General features: G+C 54.9%; 2 protein-coding genes and 1 long non-coding RNA gene across 12 annotated transcripts in view; 2 read left to right on the top strand and 1 right to left on the bottom strand.

The window, feature by feature from the left end:
- PRKG1 (protein kinase cGMP-dependent 1) overlaps positions 1-6161 on the top strand; it is a 366718-nt gene extending 360557 nt beyond the window's left edge. For all 10 annotated transcript variants that reach the window (XM_086900026.1, XM_086900029.1, XM_086900028.1 and 7 more), the window contains one exon: positions 2257-6161. In XM_086900026.1, coding sequence (XP_086756152.1) covers positions 2257-2355 — 99 coding nt within the window. In that variant the 3' untranslated portion in view covers positions 2356-6161. The remainder of the gene's footprint in view (positions 1-2256) is intronic.
- Positions 6162-8830: 2669 nt separating this feature from the next.
- Positions 8831-11647, top strand: DKK1 (dickkopf Wnt signaling pathway inhibitor 1). Its single transcript, XM_086900281.1, has 4 exons — positions 8831-9022; positions 9998-10154; positions 10242-10352; positions 11387-11647. The coding sequence occupies exons 1-4, from the start codon at positions 8831-8833 to the stop codon at positions 11635-11637; spliced, it is 711 nt and encodes a 236-aa protein (XP_086756407.1). The 3' UTR covers positions 11638-11647.
- A 751-nt stretch (positions 11648-12398) lies between these two features.
- LOC111931613 (uncharacterized) lies at positions 12399-16611 on the bottom strand. Its single transcript, XR_002865687.2, has 3 exons — positions 16304-16611; positions 16142-16220; positions 12399-15908 (listed from the first exon to the last, which is right to left on the bottom strand). It is a non-coding gene; the product is annotated as an uncharacterized LOC111931613 (long non-coding RNA).
- Positions 16612-19482: the final 2871 nt, after the last annotated feature.

Here is a 19482-nt window from a genome sequence, read left to right on the forward strand (position 1 = left end):
AGGAGGGTTTCCCATCCCCCCCTTTTGCCCTGTGGGATGCAGGAGCTCCTGGAGTCAGTGGGAGAAAGCAGAACTTGGCAAATCTCTCCCATAGCAATTCAGAAATGTTTTCATGTTTCAAAAGCTGGGTTTGGTTGGTTTTTGTTTTTTTTTTTCTCCTAAGCTCAAGCTACCATCTTGGGATGGTTTGGGTTGGAAGGGACCTTTAAGCTCATCCAGTTCCATCACCTTCTGTGGGCAGGGACATCTTCCACTATCCCAGGTTTCTCCAAGCCCTGTCCAACCTGGCCTTGGCCTGTTTTTAATGCCTATTCATCCATCCAGAGGACCACTTTTCAAGTCAGGCAATAAATTCAAGTTTCCTCCTCCACATCCAGCTGCAATTTCTGCTTTAGGAATGCAGGATGTCCACGTAGCCTGGAAAAAAAAACAAAACAAAACAAAACAAAATGTCTTCCTAACTGGTTCTGGTGGATTTTTAGTTTAGCAGGAGCATTTCCAACACTGCCCTTACCCCATATAGCAAGGCTGGCTGGAATAGACGGGAGCATCCTTCCCTCTTCCAGGACAGCTCCAGGCTGGCCTTAATCCTGGTTCAACCCAGCTCATCCTTTCCCTGAGCTCTTGGGAGTAGCAGCTCCTCCAGACCTGCTCTTGAGATCCTCTCCAAACCCATGACCTGCGAATTTTATCAACCCCAGAGCTGTAAATCCTGCCCCAGCTTGTTTCCCACAAGTTTTTTTTGGCAAAGTCTCAAGTGCCACTCTGAAAAGGGACCCAAAATACGGCTCTGGGGGCAGGCATCCATTTTTCCTTCAATCCACCTCTCCTTGTTAGCTGGGAAAGAGCCAGCAGGAACAAACATACAGATTAGTTCCTTTTCCTTTGAAGCAAAAGGCCTTTCCCCGTTCTTTAACTCTCATTTCTTACATGGCACTGCCAGCGAGGCAATCAAAGAGCTCTTATTCCATGGGATTTTTGGAAAGATCCCAATTTACAACCTGCTGCTATGACACTGCTGAGCCTCAGTATCACAGCTGGAATCTGTGATTTTACCTCTCCTTAAAAGCTCAGGACTCTTCCAAAGATGAGCTGAGAAAGCAAAGGGTGAAGGAGCCCCAGTGAAGTCAACAGACCCAGATAATCCTAAAGAAATGAAAACCACTAAGATTTCGTAGGGTGGGTTTATTTTTCCAGAATGAGTTGGGTGTTCCATGATCCCGATTTCCCCCAATACGTGTTCAGCAGCAGGAAAATGCTGATGCAGTTGGGCAGCACATTAAATGCAGAGCTGGAGTTGGAACTCCTGTCTTTTCCCAAGGCTTGCAGCAACATCCAACATCAAGTGGGAATCTCAAGAAGGTTTACAAGGCCAAGTGGGACCCCTGAGATACTGAGATTCCAATACTAGAAAAAAAATATTGTTCCCTGGGAGGCCCTGGCACAGGGTGCCCAGAGCAGCTGTGGCTGCCCCTGGATCCCTGGAAGTGCCCAAGGCCAGGCTGGACTTTGGGGCTTGGGGCAGCCTGGGACGGTGGAAGGTGTGGCAGGGTGGGACTGGATGGGCTTTAAGGTCCCTTCCCACCCAAACCATTCCAGAATTCTGGGATTTAATGACTGTCAGTTGGCCCCTGGCTCAGGTTCTTCCCAAATTAAATGACTGAAAACTGCAGCAAGTGTTTTCCTGCTCTGGGTAAAGCTTTAAGTATTAAATTTCCAGTAAGACTCTCATTGTTTTGGGCTGGAGAGTTGCTGGTTTCCTCTTATATTGTTTATTTGGGTTTGATTGTCTTGATTTTGCCAAGTCCTCACTGTAGGAAAGCTGCCCTCACTGTCAGAAAGCAGGAAGAGCTCAAATTCTATAGCCAGGGTAGATTTCAATTGTCATGAATTCTAAAAAAGAAATGGGCTTGGCCTTCATCCCGGAAAGATGGCTTTCTCTGGAGGGATCCTGAGGCTGAGCAATGTCAGGAAACACGAAGGCATCAGGGCTCAGCTCAGCATCCTGGAGCCATGGATGGCAAATCCTGGGCTCGAGGAGGAGGCCTTTTCCAAGTCTGTTGTGATAACCTTGTGGCAACAGGTAGGAAAACTCAGGAGAGTAGGGGAGCTGGGGGAAATCCCCCAGCAAAAAGCTGTGGATGCAGCACTTCCCTGGCTTGCTGGGGATTCTCTGGGATGCCCATGGCTGTGGGCTAAAGAGGGAATGTCAGCACTAGGATGAGCATCCCCTTCTTGTCGCTTTTCCCCCCACAGGTGGCGTCTCCCACGGACACAAGCAACTTCGACAGCTTCCCAGAGGACAGTGACGAGCCACCCCCTGACGACAACTCAGGATGGGACATAGATTTTTAATGTTATTTCTCTTACCTGCTTCTGCCTTGCTGAGGACAGCTTTTCCTGGGACGTGGCTGCCAGCGGAACGGGAAGACCGGAATTGGGGAGGATTCGTGCTCGGGGTCACCATGATGCCTTGATTGATGCTGCTCCAGTAACTCCAGTGGCATTAGGACTTCTTGCTTAGTGACAATAGTGCTCTCCATGTTTTCTGTTGGAACGTGACCTGGCGTGGGCACGGTGGTCCTGACACAGAGCCTTTCTCCGGCACAGAACTCCTCTTCTGTCGCCACAGAGATCCTGGCACACTCTTGATTAGCAGCGTGACAGATCCGTAGAGTAAGAGGCACTTAATTCCAGCTGCTTTTTCTGTAGGATCAGTAGTAACTTCAGAAGTGCTGCAGCTACTCCAGTGCAGGATTTGGGCTATTCCCACCCTCTGAGCTCCGCAGGGCAGCGCCGGAGCCCAGGAGGAGCATGGGCAAAGCACTCCCGTCAAAGCAGTGGGGAATGTGTCCTTTTCCTTTCCTAGCAGTGCTCCCCATGAGACTGAATGTTCCATTTCCTCTTTGTTTTGGAAACAATTTGGCTCAGCCTGGTCAAACAAAAGCACAACTGCTGCAGATGCTGTCAAGGCAGAGTTGGGTCGCTTCCCTCACGTGGAAGCACCACCTTTGGGCTTCAGTTCTCCTTTCCCTTGGTACCAATACATGCATGGAAAGAGAAAAATCATGGAATGAATCCATTGTACCTCTACCGATCCATTGTACATCTATTGATCCACTGTACATCTGTTGATCCATTTCACATCTATTGATCCATTTCACAGTGCTCCAGTCACCATCCTGAACAAAGCAACAGCAGCAGCCCAACCATCTGATTTGGTATAAAATTTAGGATAACTTTGACCTTTTTAGGCCCAAAGGGAAAAATATGAGACCTGTGATGTCCTTTCGAGGTGCTACATCCAACTCTCACCTGGGAAGAAACCTGTCCCTGAACCATCCTGTCAGGAATATGTAGCAGAGGCTCTGTTCTCCCTTTTGATGATTCCATGTCTCCGTGTCTGCATCTATTCTGTGTGTAAAGAATCTCATTAAAACAGAAATCCCAGGCCAGTCTGTTGGCTCTGACGGACCACTGCCAATAATCCTGATGCCTCTCCAGGCTAAGGAGCTCCACAGGAAAGTCAGTGGAATTCAATGGGAAATGGATATTGGGAGATCCCTGTGAGGTCTCCAGCGTGCCAGGTCCACGTGATTGTGTTTAGCACAGGCATGGCCAAATCCATATGGAAAAAAGAACTGGGAAGAACAATATTATCAGGATATGCTTTTCCCTCACTTCTACTGCTTCTCCTTTGCTTGAATTCCCTCCTCTGGTTTATAGGATGCAGCAGAGGGAGCCGGGGTGTCCATTTGTCCCATATGCACAGGACTAAAATTGTATCCCATTATCCAACAGGAAACGTCAGCTTTTGGTCTCTCTGTGAGACCTTGCCACAAAAAGATGCAGAATCATGGAATGATGGGATGGTTTGGTTTCCAAGGGACCTTAAAGGTCCTCTTATTCCAGCCCCTGCCATGGGAGAGCAGGTGCTGCCTCCTTTGACCTCAGCTGCCAAGAGCTGACTGTGGAAAGATCAAGTCTCGCTGACAAGGACTTTTCCCACATATTACATGGAAAAGGTTTGTTTGAGCAGTAAAAAATTCCTTCCCTGATGCTAAGTCCCAACTCTTTCACATGTTTTTCATTAAAGGATTTAATCAGAAGGGTATTTTGACAGCGTGGGCCACGTCTGCAGTTTAACATGAGCTGGGTCGTGTGACACCTTTGAAACCAGTCTGGTTCTGGAATTCCCTCTGTTTTCCAAAGGGTGAGGCCACACCTCTGGCACAGAGCTTCTGCTGTTCTTTAACCATTAAAACTTCGTTTGCCTTCGAAATCACAGGGAAAAGGCAGCACCTGCTGACTTTTCCACCTTTCTCCAAGGGATGGACAGCACTGAGAGCCAAAGCTGAGCACGAGGGCTAAAACATTCACCAGGCATCTTAACAGGCCTAACAGGCAAATGCTTCCCTCACATCCCCCTGGATTTTCATTCCATGGGGACAGCTTTCTGTAGGAGTTTTTCCCAGGATGGTGACACCTGACGCAGTTGGCAGGCAAGGAGGATAAAGCACCGCAAGGACTTGGGGATCAACCTGAAAGTGTGACAGGAAGGAGTGTCTAGAATGGGCTGAGGAGTTTGGTTTCTTTCTTCTGTCCCTTTTTTTCCTTGTGCCAGGCATGGGAATTGACACCTGCAGCATGCACTGTGCTGAATCTGAGTTTATTTTGATATCAAACACCTCACTCGACTTCCACGGCCTCTCCTGAGCATTAACACTTTGCATATGTATATGATAAGCCTTCAGTTATAATAATATATTTAAGTTGCTTTATATATATCTCTATATATCCACAACAAGGGGTTGCCTCTGTGTTTCCACCTCTGTCCTTATTTCTTTGTCTCCTTTCCTGATCTATGGGACGACAGCGTTTTTAGGGAAGGGGGAATCGGCTCCCGTGTTTCCAGAGGGGGCTTTGATCGGTGTTGTAGCTTCTCCTGGAGCTGCACTGCCCACGGCAAACTCTTCTTCAACAGCAGGACCACGAGCAGATATTTCTGTAAATAGGTATTTTCGTGTCGATGTTTTGTGGGTCACACAGAACTTTCTGTTCTTTTCCAGTTCCATGGCATTATTCCTTCATTTCCTTATTTGTAATGTAATGTTTTTAGGTCGAGGTAGACTTGAATTTAATGTCATATTTGTCAGTATGATTAAACTTTCTGTCAGCTGTCCCGTTCACCCACCTGTCCCATAGTTCTAGAACGTCACTGGCTATCTGGCATTGTTGCAAGTGCCTTAAATCCATGGCATCTTATTAAAAAAAAAAAAAAAGACAAATTTGGTGTTATGCTGCATGACAAAGACAAACACACCTCAAACTGTCGTCCTTTCTTAGCTTGCTGCGTTTTACAGTTCTTTCTGCTACCGATTTCTAAGCCTTTATTATCTGATCTCTATGAATTACAGAAATGATGACGTCGTTCTCTGATTTCTGTTCAATGTACCAGAGCTGTGTATCTGTTAATGAGATACAGAGTCATTTCTGTGAAATGTATAAATGTGATGTGCGGGTCAAATTAATCTCTGACATCCTAGCAGTCCGTAGACAGGTATTCCTGTTTTGCTAAGCTCTGCAGATCCCACCCATCCGTGCTGTCCCACACAGCCCCCCTTGGGAATCTCCCACCTGGGAAAAATCCACCCCCACCGGCGTTTTCCCGACCTGAAACCCCGGTGCAAAGACAAAGCTCATTTGCACCGCTCAACAAAACAGGATCTGTGCTTTACCCTGCCCCGTTCCCTGCATCCACGGGGATGAGCCCTGGAAGCTCCTCTGCGGCTCCCCGGCCCTGACACCGAGACTCGGGCGCTTTTAGGGCTTTCTCAGAAAAAGGGGGAATTCCCATTTGGAGTTGCCTCTCCCCCCACCCCGAGTCCCAATTTACGCTGGTTTTACCCCAGCCCTTTGTTTTATACTCTGATTTTTCTCTCCTTCCATGGCAGAGGTTTTGTTTGTCGGGCAGATGTCGGTCACGCCCCGGCCATCGGCCGCTTGCACTCTTTGGATGTTGACTGAGGAACTTCGGGTTTTGGTTTTTTTCCATAAACTTCCATGGCTTTTGTTTCGCTCTGTACTCCCCCCTGCAGCTGTAATTGCCGAGTGCCTGTTGTATACTTTATAGAGTTGAAATAAAAATAATTACTTTTGAATGGCTGTCAGTGGGTTTCTTCCAGAGCAGGAGCAGAGTTTGGGAGAGATCTTCTGGATGGTGGTGAAATGTGGGGTTACGGGGGTTCTGCTCCCAGAACTGGTTACCCAGAGCAGCTGTGGCTGCCCCTGGATCCCTGGAAGTGCCCAGGTTGGACTTTGGGGCTTGGAGCAGCCTGGGATAGTGGAAGGTGTCCCTGCCGTGGCACTGGATGGGCTTTGAGGTCCTTTCCAACCCAACATCATTCTGTGATTTAATGGTGACACACAGGTGAGCAAAAGCTGGGAGAAAGGAGCAACAAAACATCCTCTGAGGAGGGAGATAAATGTGGCAACATCCCGAGGAGGAGCCGGGAATTATCACCAGTCATTCTGCGGGATGCAGCAATCGCAGGGGGAAGTTAATAATGCAATAAAAACCCCGGGGTGACGTGGCCCTCACCTGAAACTGCCGGGGGGACGCCGAGATCTCGGGGCGAGGCATGGCGCTCGTTATTCCAGGCTGAAAATAGGGAAGGCAGGAGGGGTGACCGGGCTGTGCTGGGGATGTCGCCCGGCCGTGACTCAGCCGCTGCTGACCGCACCTGCCCGCCGTGCTCCCGAAACCTTCCCAGGCCATTATCAGCCCGGCTCGAGCCATTCAGGGCTGGAACAGCGGATGGTGGATACCGGGACAGCGATACCGGGACAGCGATACCGGGACAGCGATACCGGGACAGCGATACCGGGACAGCGATACCGGGACGGGGGAGGACTTCAATTGCAGGAATTGCAGCGTCCGGATCCCCACGGGGATTCTGGGGCGCTGTTCCGGCTCTTCGTATTCTCATTTAAACCAAGCTGAGAAAAGAAATAAACGGGAGCACGGGCCCGCCGCCGGGAAAAGCCGGGTTGATGAACGGGGATTAATTAAGCGGAGTTAATTACAGGAGCGGGGAGGGGGAGAGGGCGCGGAGGGGCCGCCAGAGGGCGCGCTGGGGCCGGGGGAATGGGGGGGAATGGAGAGGGAACAGAGAGGGAATGGGGAGAGATTGGGAAAGGAATGGGGAGAGAGATTGGGAAAGGAATGGGGAGAGATTGGGAAGGGAATGGGGGGAGATTGGGAAAGGAATGGGGGGAGATTGGGAAGGGAATGGGGGGAGATTGGGAAAGGAATGGGGAGAGAGATTGGGAAAGGAATGGGGAGACATTGGGAAGGGAATGGGGGGAGATTGGGAAAGGAATGGGGGGAGATTGGGAAAGGAATGGGGGGAGATTGGGAAGGGAATGGGGGGAGATTGGGAAAGGAATGGGGGGAGATTGGGAAGGGAATGGGGGGAGATTGGGAAGGGAATGGGGGGAGAGATTGGGAAGGGAATGGGGGAGAGATTGGGAAGGGAATGGGGAGAGATTGGGAAGGGAATGGGGGGAGATTGGGAGGGGAATGGGGGGAGATTGGGAAAGGAATGGGGGGAGATTGGGAAGGGAAAGGAATGGGGGGAGATTGGGAAAGGAATGGGGAGAGATTGGGAAGGGAATGGGGGGGGAGATTGGGAAGGGAATGGGGGGAGATTGGGAAGGGAATGGGGAGAGATTGGGAAGGGAATGGGGAGAGATTGGGAAGGGAATGGGGAGAGATTGGGAAGGGAATGGGGGGAGATTGGGAAGGGAATGGGGAGAGATTGGGAAGGGAATGGGGGGAGAGATTGGGAAGGGAATGGGGGGAGATTGGGAAGGGAATGGGGGGAGATTGGGAAGGGAATGGGGGGAGATTGGGAAGGGAATGGGGAGAGATTGGGAAGGGAATTGGGGGGGGGAGATTGGGAAAGGAATGGGGAGAGATTGGGAAGGGAATGGGGGGAGATTGGGAAAGGAATGGGGGGAGATTGGGAAGGGAATGGGGGGAGATTGGGAAGGGAATGGGGGGAGATTGGAAAAGGAATGGGGGGGAAGAGATTGGGAAGGGAATGGGGGGGCGAAGCCTTTGATCTCCCCGCATCAAAGGAGCCGGAGCTCCCCCCCGCCGGCTCTGCCCCCTCCCCGGCTGGGTCAGGGGAGTAGGGGGAGGACAGCGAGAGTCCCGTCGTGTGTCCCCCCCGTGTCCCCGCACAGCGGCCGGCGGGGGGGATGCGGAGCAGCCCCTCTCCTTTCCTGCAAGGCTGCGCTGGCGCCAGGAAGGACGCGGGGGAGGCGGCGGGGGGGAGACTTGGAGAAGACCAAAGGACCGACTCTGCCGTCGGGGGAGGACGGGGGGGGCTCTCTGCACCCACAGCGGCTCCCATCCACCATGGGGGTTGCACAAGGGGGAGTGTCCCCCCTTCCCTCTCCCCGGTCCCCTCCGTCGGGCGCGCCCGGCTGCAGGCAGCGGCGGCGTCGGGGAGCGCGGAGCATCTGGCCGGGAACAGGGGCGGGGGATGCTGGGGGGGCGTTCTGCCCTCGCCCTTGCGAAACCCCCTCCCGACCAATGTGGGAGCCCTCGGGGCGGGCTGGGGGCGGTTTTGGGGGCTCACGGGTACAGCCCCCCCCCGGGAATGCTTTGAAATCCCAGCCGGCGGGCCCCCCGCCCCGAGGGGCGGGCAGGAGGCAGCCCCGGGGGTATAAAGGCGGCGGAGGAGCGCAGGAGCCGCTGCTCGCGGCTCGGTGCTGCTGCTCGGGGACGCTGCGGGCACGGGAGGCCACGGGAGGCTCCAGGATGCGGGGGCTGCTGGCGCTGCTGGCGGCGCTGAGCTGCGCGGCCCCGGCGGGGCGGGCGGCGGCTCCCGGGGGTGCCCTCAGCTCCAACGCCATCAAGGGACCCCCCCCGGGGGGGGCGGCCGAGGCCAGCGCCGCCCCCGCACCCCCCTTCGACGGCAGCAACAAGGCCCCGCCAGCCGCCACCCGGCAGGTAGGAGACAGCATGGATGGATCGGGGGACACCGGGGACGGAGATGGGGACACACACCGGGGATGGATCGGGGGACACCGGGGATGGAGATGGGGACACACACCGGGGATGGATCGGGGGACACCGGGGATGGAGATGGGGACACACACCGGGGATGGATCGGGGGACACCGGGGATGGAGATGGGGACACACACCGGGGATGGAGATGGGGACACACACCGGGGATGGATCGGGGGACACCGGGGACGGAGATGGGGACACACACCGGGGATGGATCGGGGGACACCGGGGATGGAGATGGGGACACACACCGGGGATGGATCGGGGGACACCGGGGACGGAGATGGGGACACACACTGGGGATGGATCGGGGGACACACACCGGGGATGGAGATGGGGACACACACCGGGGATGGATCGGGGGACACACACCGGGGATGGATCGGGGGACACACACCGGGGATGGATCGGGGGACACACACCGGGGATGGATCGGGGGACACACACCGGGGATGGATCGGGGGACACACACCGGGGATGGATCGGGGGACACACACCGGGGATGGAGATGGGGACACACACCGGGGATGGAGATGGGGACACACACCGGGGACGGAGATGGGGACACCGGGGACGGAGATGGGGACACACACCGGGGACGGAGTTGAGGGACACATTTGGGATGAAGGGTGGGACGTCGGGGGTGAGGATGGACACACAGGGAGATGGAGTAGGGCGACACGAGCGATGGAGGGGACACTGGGGGTGGAAAGGGTAGAAGAGGGGACACAGACGGATGGAGCGGCTGCCCAGGGGATGGAAGGGACACTCCGGGGATGGAGAGGGGGACACCGGCGATGGAAGAGAGGGACGCACCGGGTGATGGGGACACCTCGGGGGTGGAGGGGACACCGGGGACGGGAGGACGTCCCGGGGATGGGATGCTGATCCCCGGCCTCCTCTGTGACCCCCAGCCTTTCCCGTGCACCGAAGATGAGGACTGCGGCCCCGAGGAGTTCTGCGGGGGTGCGGCCCGCGGCGGGGGGGCCCCGCTGTGCCTCGGCTGCCGGCGGCGCCGCAAGCGCTGCCTGCGCGATGCCATGTGCTGCCCCGGCACGAGCTGCAGCAACGGTGAGGGCAGGGGACACCTGGGGCTGGGGCCCGCGGGAGGGCTCGGGGTCCCACGCGTGGCTCACAGCCGCCCCTCCGCCCCCGCAGGTCTCTGCACGGCCCCGGAGCCGCCGCACGGAGCAGCCGAGCTGGAGGAGACGGGCACCGAGGCTCTGCCCCGACGGACGCCCGCTCCCGCCTGGCTCCCCACTGCCAAAGGTGAGGAGCCCTGGCTGCTGTCACCCCGCTGTCCCCTGGGATCGGTCCGGGATGCCCAGTCTGTGTTGGTGCCCCGCAGGGGATCAGTCAGGATGCCCTTTCTGCTCCACCATCCCCCAGGGGTTCGATCCGGGATGTCTCCCTTGCCCTGCTGTTCCCTGTGGGATGGGTCCGGGATGTCCCCCAGTCCCGCTGTTCCCTGTGGGATGGGTCCGGGATGTCCCCCTTGCCCTCCTGTTCCCCGTGGGATGGGTCCGGGATGTCCCCTTGCCCTGCTGTTCCCGTGGGATGGGTCCGGGATGTCCGGGATGTCCCCCAGTCCCGCTGTTCCCGTGGGATGGGTCCGGGATGTCCCCCAGCCCCGCTGTTCCCTGGGGGATGGGTCCGGGGTGTCCCCCTTGTCCTGCTGCTCCCCGTGGGATGGGTCCGGGATGTCCGGGATGTCCCCTTGCCCCGCTGTCCCTGTGGGATGGGTCCGGGGTGTCCCCTTGCCCTGCTGTCCCTGTGGGATGGGTCCGGGATGTCCCCCAGTCCCGCTGTCCCTGGGGGATGGGTCCGGGATGTCCGGGATGTCCCCCAGCCCCGCTGTTCCCGTGGGATGGGTCCGGGATGTCCCCTTGCCCCGCTGTTCCCGTGGGATGGGTCCGGGATGTCCGGGGTGTCCCCCTTGTCCTGCTGCTCCCCGTGGGATGGGTCCGGGATGTCCGGGATGTCCCCTTGCCCCGCTGTCCCTGTGGGATGGGTCCGGGGTGTCCCCTTGCCCTGCTGTCCCTGTGGGATGGGTCCGGGATGTCCCCCAGTCCCGCTGTCCCTGGGGGATGGGTCCGGGATGTCCGGGATGTCCCCCAGCCCCGCTGTTCCCGTGGGATGGGTCCGGGGTGTCCCCCAGCCCCGCTGGCTCCAGAAGTTAAGCCCGGCGTGCCCAGCCGCCCGTAGGGTGGCTCGGGGTGCCCACTCCGCCGTTCCCCGTGGGATCCATGGGTGTGGGGTGCCCACCCTGCCCCGGCTGAGCGTCCCCCGCTGTCCCCACGCAGGAGAGGAAGGCGACTTCTGCCTGCGCTCGTCGGACTGCGCGGCCGGGCTGTGCTGCGCCCGCCACTTCTGGTCCAAGATCTGCAAGCCGGTGCTGCGGGAGGGGCAGGTGTGTACCCGGCACCGGCGGAAAGGCAGCCACGGCCTGGAGATCTTCCAGCGCTGCCCGTGTGCCGAGGGGCTGGCGTGCCGCCTGCAGCGGGAGCACGGCCCCGCCGACGCGTCCCGCCTGCACACGTGCCAGCGGCACTGAGCGACACACGGACCGGGACGGACACACGGACCGGACCGGACAGGACACACGGACCGGGCCGGACACACGGACCGGGACGGACACACGGACCGGACACACGGACCGGGACGGACACACGGACCGGGCCGACACACGGACCGGACACACGGACCGGGACGGACACACGGACCGGACCGACACACGGACCGGGCACACGGACCGGGCCGACACACGGACCGGACCGGGCCGGACACACGGACCGGACACACGGACCGGACCGACACACGGACCGGGCCGGACACACGGACCGGACACACGGACCGGGCCGGGCCGGACACACGGGCCGGGCCGGACACACGGACCGGGCCGGACACACGGACCGGGTCGGACACACGGACCGGACACACGGACCGGGCCGGACACACGGACCGGCCACACGGACCGGCCACACGGACCGGGCCGGACACACGGACCGGACCGGACCGACACACGGACCGGGCCGGACACACGGACCGGACCGGGCCGGACACACGGACCGGGCCGGACACACGGACCGGGCCGGACACACGGACCGGACACACGGACCGGACAGACACACGGACCGGACACACGGACCGGGCCGGACACACGGACCGGACCGACACACGGACCGGACACACGGACCGGGTCGGACACACGGACCGGGCCGGACACACGGACCGGACACACGGACCGGACACACGGACCGGACACACGGACCGGACAGACTCCGGCCCCGCCGGAGCGAAGGCTGTTTCTCAAGGGAACTGCTCGTAAGCGAGCTCTTGCAGTACGTTACTGTGTTGTGGATACTGGAGCTGGCACTCAGCTGGACATAACGCCGGCTCTCTCAGTGACTTTCCGGGAGCTGTTCTGTGTTTCTGGGCCGAGACTGTGGCTTTGTACACACGGGCTTTGTAAGGGATGCCACTGTCTGCGTGCGAGCGAATAAACTCTTCCGATTCACCCTGCCTGCCTCCACGCCCCTGCCCTGCGGGAGGGAGGAGGGGGACGGGGGCTGGGGGCTCGCATCCCCTGGGAAAGGCTCTTGGGTTGGGACTGCTTATTGGGAATTGCGTGGTCGCCACCGATGCCCTCTGGCCACCAAAGCGAGGACTCAGGGAGGGCCCTGGCTGGAGAGCCCGGGTTTAGGGGGCAGGATGGAGAGGGGCATCACTGGAGGGGCTGTGCTGGATCAGCCACCGGTGCTGCCCACCTCACCCCTTGCTCCGTGCACAATAAAGATTTATCTCTCCCTTCACTTTGCGGCTTTTTCCTGCGGCTCTCCAGCCTTTTGGGACGGCTTGGAGGGAGGGAGGGAAAGCTGCGAGCACACGTTTTTCCCCAGCCCTTGAGCTGCCCCCGTTTCAGGTGTGGGGAGTGCGGGGTGCTGGGCTCCTGCAGCCTGGGGAAGGGGTTTGGGGTGCCAAGGTCACGGTGGAACCTTCCCCCTACGTCCCCAAAAGTGCTTTGCATCCCAAGCCAAGCCCAGCACATCCCTGGGGAACTCGCCTAGGGGAGCATCCCTTGAGTGCTGCCCGCGGGTGTTTGGTGCCTTTGGGGTGGGTGCCGCCTCTTTAGGGCATTCAGTTCCCTGGAGAACACGGCACTGTGGAATACCCAGTCCCACCGCAGCTCTGCAGGAGCCTGGCAGTGCTCAACCAAGGCCCCAGGCACAGAGAGTGAGATGGAGGGAGAACAGCCCCAGAGAGAGGCTCGAAGGATCATTCCCAGCTTCCTGCCAGCTCTGGAACTGTCTGAGAACAGCCCAAACTGTCCCAGACCGGAGGGTAAAACACTGATGGGCCTTAAACCACCTAAACCCAGCCTTTAAGTCTCTCTGGAGCAGCTTTTACTGGAGTCACAGCACGAACTGGGTGTTGAAGCAACCCCTGAAAGAGTTCCTGACTCAGAGGCTGGAATTTATTGCTTGAATCATCATTCAAGGCCGTGAAAATTAATTAAAAAAACAAAAAAAACAAAAAAAACCCACCCAAAAAACAATAGTTTAAAGTAATTTTAAAAAACGTAATTTAAAAAAAAAAGATAAAAATTGCACAAGATAAATAATAAAATAAATGTTTAATTATCGTAGCTATGTTATGCCCATTGAGAGTCAGTGGCACTGGGCCAATGAAGGGACCTGGCTAAGAAAAGCACCAGGACTGTCAGATCTGTCATGATCAATGTCATATTTTACCCCTAGGACATTGAAATCGTTGTCATTAGGGTCAGGGCTTTTTCTCCAGAGAGTGAGACAGCTTCAACGCCTCTGCAGGCAGGGAAAAATACCCTCGTGGGGCATTAAATACTATTTATCATCCTCTTTGGTAGATCTTTGTCCTCAACACTCTTTTGTTGGGTTGGACATCTCTACACCTGGCCTTGCATTAACCAAAAACGCTTGTGCCTTGACATCAGTCACTTTCCCAGCCTAGAGGAGGCTAAAAGAGCAGCCACTTTTTAAATTTCTAATTTTTAGCAGCCGTTCTGAGGCAAGAGGAGCTCAGGTCAGCACTGGTTGCATCTGTGTCCCGTGGTCTATGCCCAGAAGGATGGATGCTACCACAGACATCTCCAGAATAATTGATTTCGTGGATAGATTCCGCAAAAAAATGGTTTTGATGGGTTTTATTGCCTCCTCTCCCCCCTTACCACATCCTCAGGATCTCTTCCCATTTCTGGCCCTTTTGGACTTTCAGGGTTTGACCCTTAGGTAAATCCAAGGATCTGGATTTAGTAAATCCAATAAATTTGATTTAGTAACATCCCTTAGGAGAAAAATCATGAGAATATAACCCTGTTGTGTCTGTTAAGATTGAACAAAAGCTGTTCTTGAAGGGAGGGATTTTCAGTCTTCCCTTGGCCCTGAGTATTGTTCTGTCCCCAAAGCCTGAACCCATTTTAGGTGTGCATCATCCTGGGAAGTCAAAATACTCCTCTAGCAGCTCAGGGATGGGGATGAACAGTCCCATGTGGTGAGAGGGAGGCAGGAGCAAAGGCTGCTTGTGTCCCCCTTTCCCAGGGCACAGGCACTGGAAGGTGAGTGGGAGGCAGTGGCATTCCTCGAGGAATAAGCATCACCCTGGTCCCTGCTGGATCCTTCCCCACACTGACAGATTCTCCTTATCAGAAATGCCTGAATTAGTTCCTTGCAAGCCCCAAACCAAACCAACAACAACAACAACAACAAAAAGGTTTGTGGGAAGTAGAAAATATAAAGCTTGGGGAAAAAATGGAATGTGTGGAGCCTCTAAGTCTGGACTGGTTGGTGTGTCCAGTCTGGATCTCCTGCTCTGATCCAGAGAGAAGACAGGGAGAAAGCCCAGCCTGCAGCTCCTGACACACAAAGCAGTGGCCCCTGCTGGGAAAGGCATCTCAGGATGCACTTCCCCACTATTCTCCTCCACTTTAAGGGAATTTTTCCCTCCAAAAAGTCAGGAAAACAGCCTTTATCCTAAGCAAGAGGAGAGTCAATAAATGAAAGCAGGTTTTGGCGACTGAAGAGCTTTGGCATCTCCAGTGTGCTTGCTGCTCCCGTTTTTAGGGCTGGAAGAGCTCCAACGAGGCTCTGTGAAGTTCAATGCTGGTATTTATAATCACAGAAATCTGTAAAGCATCATCCCATAACAGCTTCTGCTGGAAAGGGACACCTGCCACTGTCCCAGGCTGCTCCAAGCCCCAAAGTCCAACCTGGCCTTGGGCACTTCCAGGGATCCAGGGGCAGCCACAGCTGCTCTGGGCACCCTGTGCCAGGGCCTGCCCACCCTCCCAGGGAACAATTCCTGCCCAATATCCCATCCAGCCCTGCCAGCTGTCAGTTTGAAGCCATTCCCACCTGTGCTCCCCAAAGTCCCTTTCCATCTCTCCCTTTAGGCACTAGAAGTGGCTCTGGGGTCTTTCAGCCCTTTCTGGACTCTTCCTCTGCACCTCTCAACTAAAAATACCAACCCAGCATCCCAGACCCCCCAGGATTCCAGTGTCTGGATAAACACAGAAGGTTTGAAGGGAAAAAACCATCCAAAACCCATTGAATCCCTCCATGGTTTTCCAGAAATGATTTTCCTGTGCTGTGGATGCAGATTCCCAGGAGGTGGATCATTGGAAAGCCTCTCTTCTGCACTCGGGGACAGTCGTGGCATAAAGGAATTCAACTTCCAAGGAGGGAAGGATGGGATACAGCACAGTTTTTGCCAGAGAGATTTCAGGGAAGCAAATCCTATTTTCTTCTCATTTTCTTCCTAAGTTCTTTCAGAAACCACTTCCATCCCAAGCTGTTGCACAGAAACACCCCTTTTATTTTTTAATAGTTGTTTAAATAGCTCACACCCTCCCTCTCCTCCATCCATCTTCACACCGCGTTTAAAACTAGGCGCCCCTAAAAACGCTGGCGTGCGGAATAAAACCTCACACAGCGCAAGAAAGGGTCATAAAACCCCTTAAATCTGCCCACGGGCATTAAAAGGGAAAAAATCCCTGTTTTTTGTTTTTTTTTTTTAATCCTCACCTCTCCTGACACGGAGCAGAATCCCTCCCCTTTCGGCTCGGGAAGATGAAACAGAGGGAGCAGGTGAAAACCTTTGTGGCTGTAAGGCAACACGCAAAGCTCTGGGGTGGTTTTGGGGTTTGTTTTCTCGTTTATTTTTTCTGGAGGGGGGAGTTCACCCACCTGCTGGAGCTGCTGGAGCTGCTCTTTGTCCCGAGCCTTTCAGCTGCGGGCAAACCTTGATCTCCCTCGGGAGGGGAAGAGCAAAATCCAGGTGGTCCAGGTGGAAGGTGTGGGTTCCCCATGCCCTGCGCTCCTTCAAACGCATCCCCGCTAATCCAAAGGGATGTTTATTCCCCTTTTCTTGGTTTGTTTCCCCTCCCTCGGTGCCCGACTTGTGTCCCTAATTAACACCTTAAGAGGGGGCGAGGATAACCGGGATGCTTAAGGAGGGCATTTCTGGGCAGAGCTTCTAATCCAGCCCCGGCGGAGGGAGGGGACCCATTAGCAGGTGATTTTAGGGAGAATTAATCCATCAGCATTTAAATGGGCACGGCCTGATGAAAGGCTTGGCTGCAAGGGCGCGTTAAACTCCCGTAGGGTTTTCCTCCCCAAATCCCAGGTGTGGGATGAGGAAAGGGAAGCAGGGAATGGATGGATAATGTGGGGTGGGCAAAGAGTCCCCGTGGGTTTGTCGTGAGGAAGTGCAGGTCCAGAAGGGGTTTTAGGATCCCGCAAGGGGTGAAGCTGCTGCAAAACACCAAAAGTTTCCTCCTGTTTTTATTTATTTTATTTTTTTTTATTTTTTTTAATTTTTTAATTTTTTTTAATTTTTTTTATTTTTTTTTTTAATTTTTTTTTTTTTACGTGATTGGAAGCAAGCCATGGGAACGAAGGGCTGTTGCTGTGGTGGAAGGAGGGAATGATTGTATCCTACAGCATTTGGGCTTTGCAGCTTTTTAATCACCTTTTATTTTACTTGTTAATATGAAATCCGTAGGTGACGCAGAGTCAGGGTAGATGGGTAAATCTGGGGAAAAAAAATAAGCATGGAATCATTAAGGCTGGAAAAACCTCTAGGAGCATCCAATCCAATCCAAATGCCAGCAGGCAACTCCAGAAGCACAGAGCAGGGGAAAACACGGGGTGAGGAGGTGGGAGCGTGTTCCCAAGAAAATTTGGCAGCTCCCAGGTGCCAAAGAGAGGGCTGGAGAGGTCTGGAAGGCTGCAAACAATGCTCAGGACGTGCCTGAGAGTTATTTTTGTTCTTCCCAATGCAAGGAGGAGCCGGAGTGTCCAGCTCAGAACAAACCCAGCACTCTCCAGGTTGGACAACACAAATAAATGTCCTGGCTGGAATCACTGGGGGAGGAGGGGAATTCATGGAAGGCAGGGGCTGGGGGGTGGTTACTGGCTAGGAAATCTCCAAACTCTGGTTTTGGGCACTGGGAAAGTTCATTCTGGAAGTGTCTGGAGTTGGGGGAGGGTTTATTTAATTATTAATGCAGTTCTTGGAAGCTGGCTCCTTCAAGCCTTGAGAAGGTGGTCCAGGGCTGCCATCAGATCCCCAGGGAAGTGTTGGTCCTTCTTTGCTTATAATTTTAAACTAAAGCCTCCTCTGAAACGCATCATTGGTTGAAGATGCTGGTTTCGAGAGGAATCAGGGGTTTTCCTGGTGGGAAGTGTGCCTGCCCCCATGGCAGGGGTTGGGATGAGGTGATCCCTCGGGTCCATTTCCTGGGGCAGGACAGCTTCTCAAACCACTCTTGTCTTTGGGTGATGAAAATGTGTGTGATAAAGCAATAAAATGAAAAAATTGAAATATTTGATTTTATTGTGCCTGGCTTAATATTTATGGGGCTTATGGAATTGTGTTTAAAATACACCACTGCCACCATCAACCAGTAAATAATTTCATGATTTTTAAGGTTATTTCCATCCCAAGGTATGGATTTTTATGGCATTAACAGAAGGGAAAAGCGTCAAAGGACACATTGAAAGATTGGCTCCCTTTCTCTATTTTTGTTTTTATTAATCCCGAGTGCCACAAATAGAAGTATTTCTATACAGTATTGATCTTATTTTAATTCTCTATTTTCCATTAATTTATAGGGAGGGTTTGTAGCTTTACTGCCAGTCCACGTGGCCCTTGAAAATGCCAGCTTCCCAATTTGGGAAGAAGCTGAACAATCCTGGACGTCTCAGGCCTCACCTTTCTATTTCTGAACAACTAGATTCACACAAAGAACAACAAATCCAAACCATGATGATTTTAATTTCATTTATTTTAGCATCTCTCCATCGAATGGGGATGGTTTCAAAGTTTGGGGTGGCCCCAAGGTGTGTGAGGAGGTCCCTGGTGGTTTGGGGTGGCCCCAAGGTCTGTGAGAATCTCCCTCCATATTCAGGGCACCCCAAGGTGTGTGAGGAGGTCCCTGGTGGTTTGGGGTGGCCCCAAGGTCTGTGAGAATCTCCCTCCATATTCAGGGCACCCCAAGGTGTGTGAGGAGGTCCCTGGTGGTTTGGGGTGGCCCCAAGGTGCTGGAGCAGGTCCTTGACAGTTTGGGGTGGCCCCAAAGTGTGTGAGGAGGTCCCAGCTGGCACCCCAAGCTGTGTGAGGAGGTCCCTGGTGGTTTGGGGTGTCCTCCAGCTGTGTGAGTAGGTCCCTGGTGGTTTGAGGTGTCCCCATGGTTTGTGAGCAGGTCCCTGCAGGTGTGGGGTGGCCCCAAGCTGCCCATCCTCCCCAAGGATGAGCTGATCCTCCCCTATCTCGGAGCTTTTCCGTCCCAGCCTCTCCCGCTGGCGGCTTTGGGGCCGTGCCAGCAGCGCTGCCTGCCCATAAATGACCATCCCAGGAATGCAGCTCCTGCTGGCTGTGGCCCAGCCTGGGCAGGGAGGAGTGATGGCCCCGACAGCAGCCAGCCCAGAGCTTGCCCCTATTTGGAGTCCTGCTCCTTGCACACCACAACCCCGGCCACGCTCTTGGAGAGGTGAGGGAAAAGCTTGGAGCTCTTTCCTGCCAGGACTTTATTCCACTCCCATCCACAGGGACCACTTGAGCTCGTGGACTTCGAGTTTTCAGCTTAAACCACAGATCCTTCCTGCAGAAATCAGCTTTTCAGTTTTAAACCTGTCAGGGTTTTGGCTTTTGCTCAGGAAGAATTCCTTCCTGGAAGGGGTGGTCAGTCCTCGGAAGGGATGCGGTGGAGTCCCCACGCCTGGAGGTGTCCAGGGAAGGGCTGGACGTGGCACTCAGTGCTCTGGGCTGGGGACAAGGTGGGGATCGGGCACAGCTCGGACTGGATGATCCTGGAGGTCTTTTCCAACCTGATTTTAATGATCCTGGCTGAGCCCAACCTCAG

This window comes from Cyanistes caeruleus, chromosome 8 (genome assembly GCF_971803275.1).
Source record: "Cyanistes caeruleus chromosome 8, bCyaCae1.hap1.1, whole genome shotgun sequence".
Lineage (NCBI taxonomy): Eukaryota > Metazoa > Chordata > Aves > Passeriformes > Paridae > Cyanistes > Cyanistes caeruleus.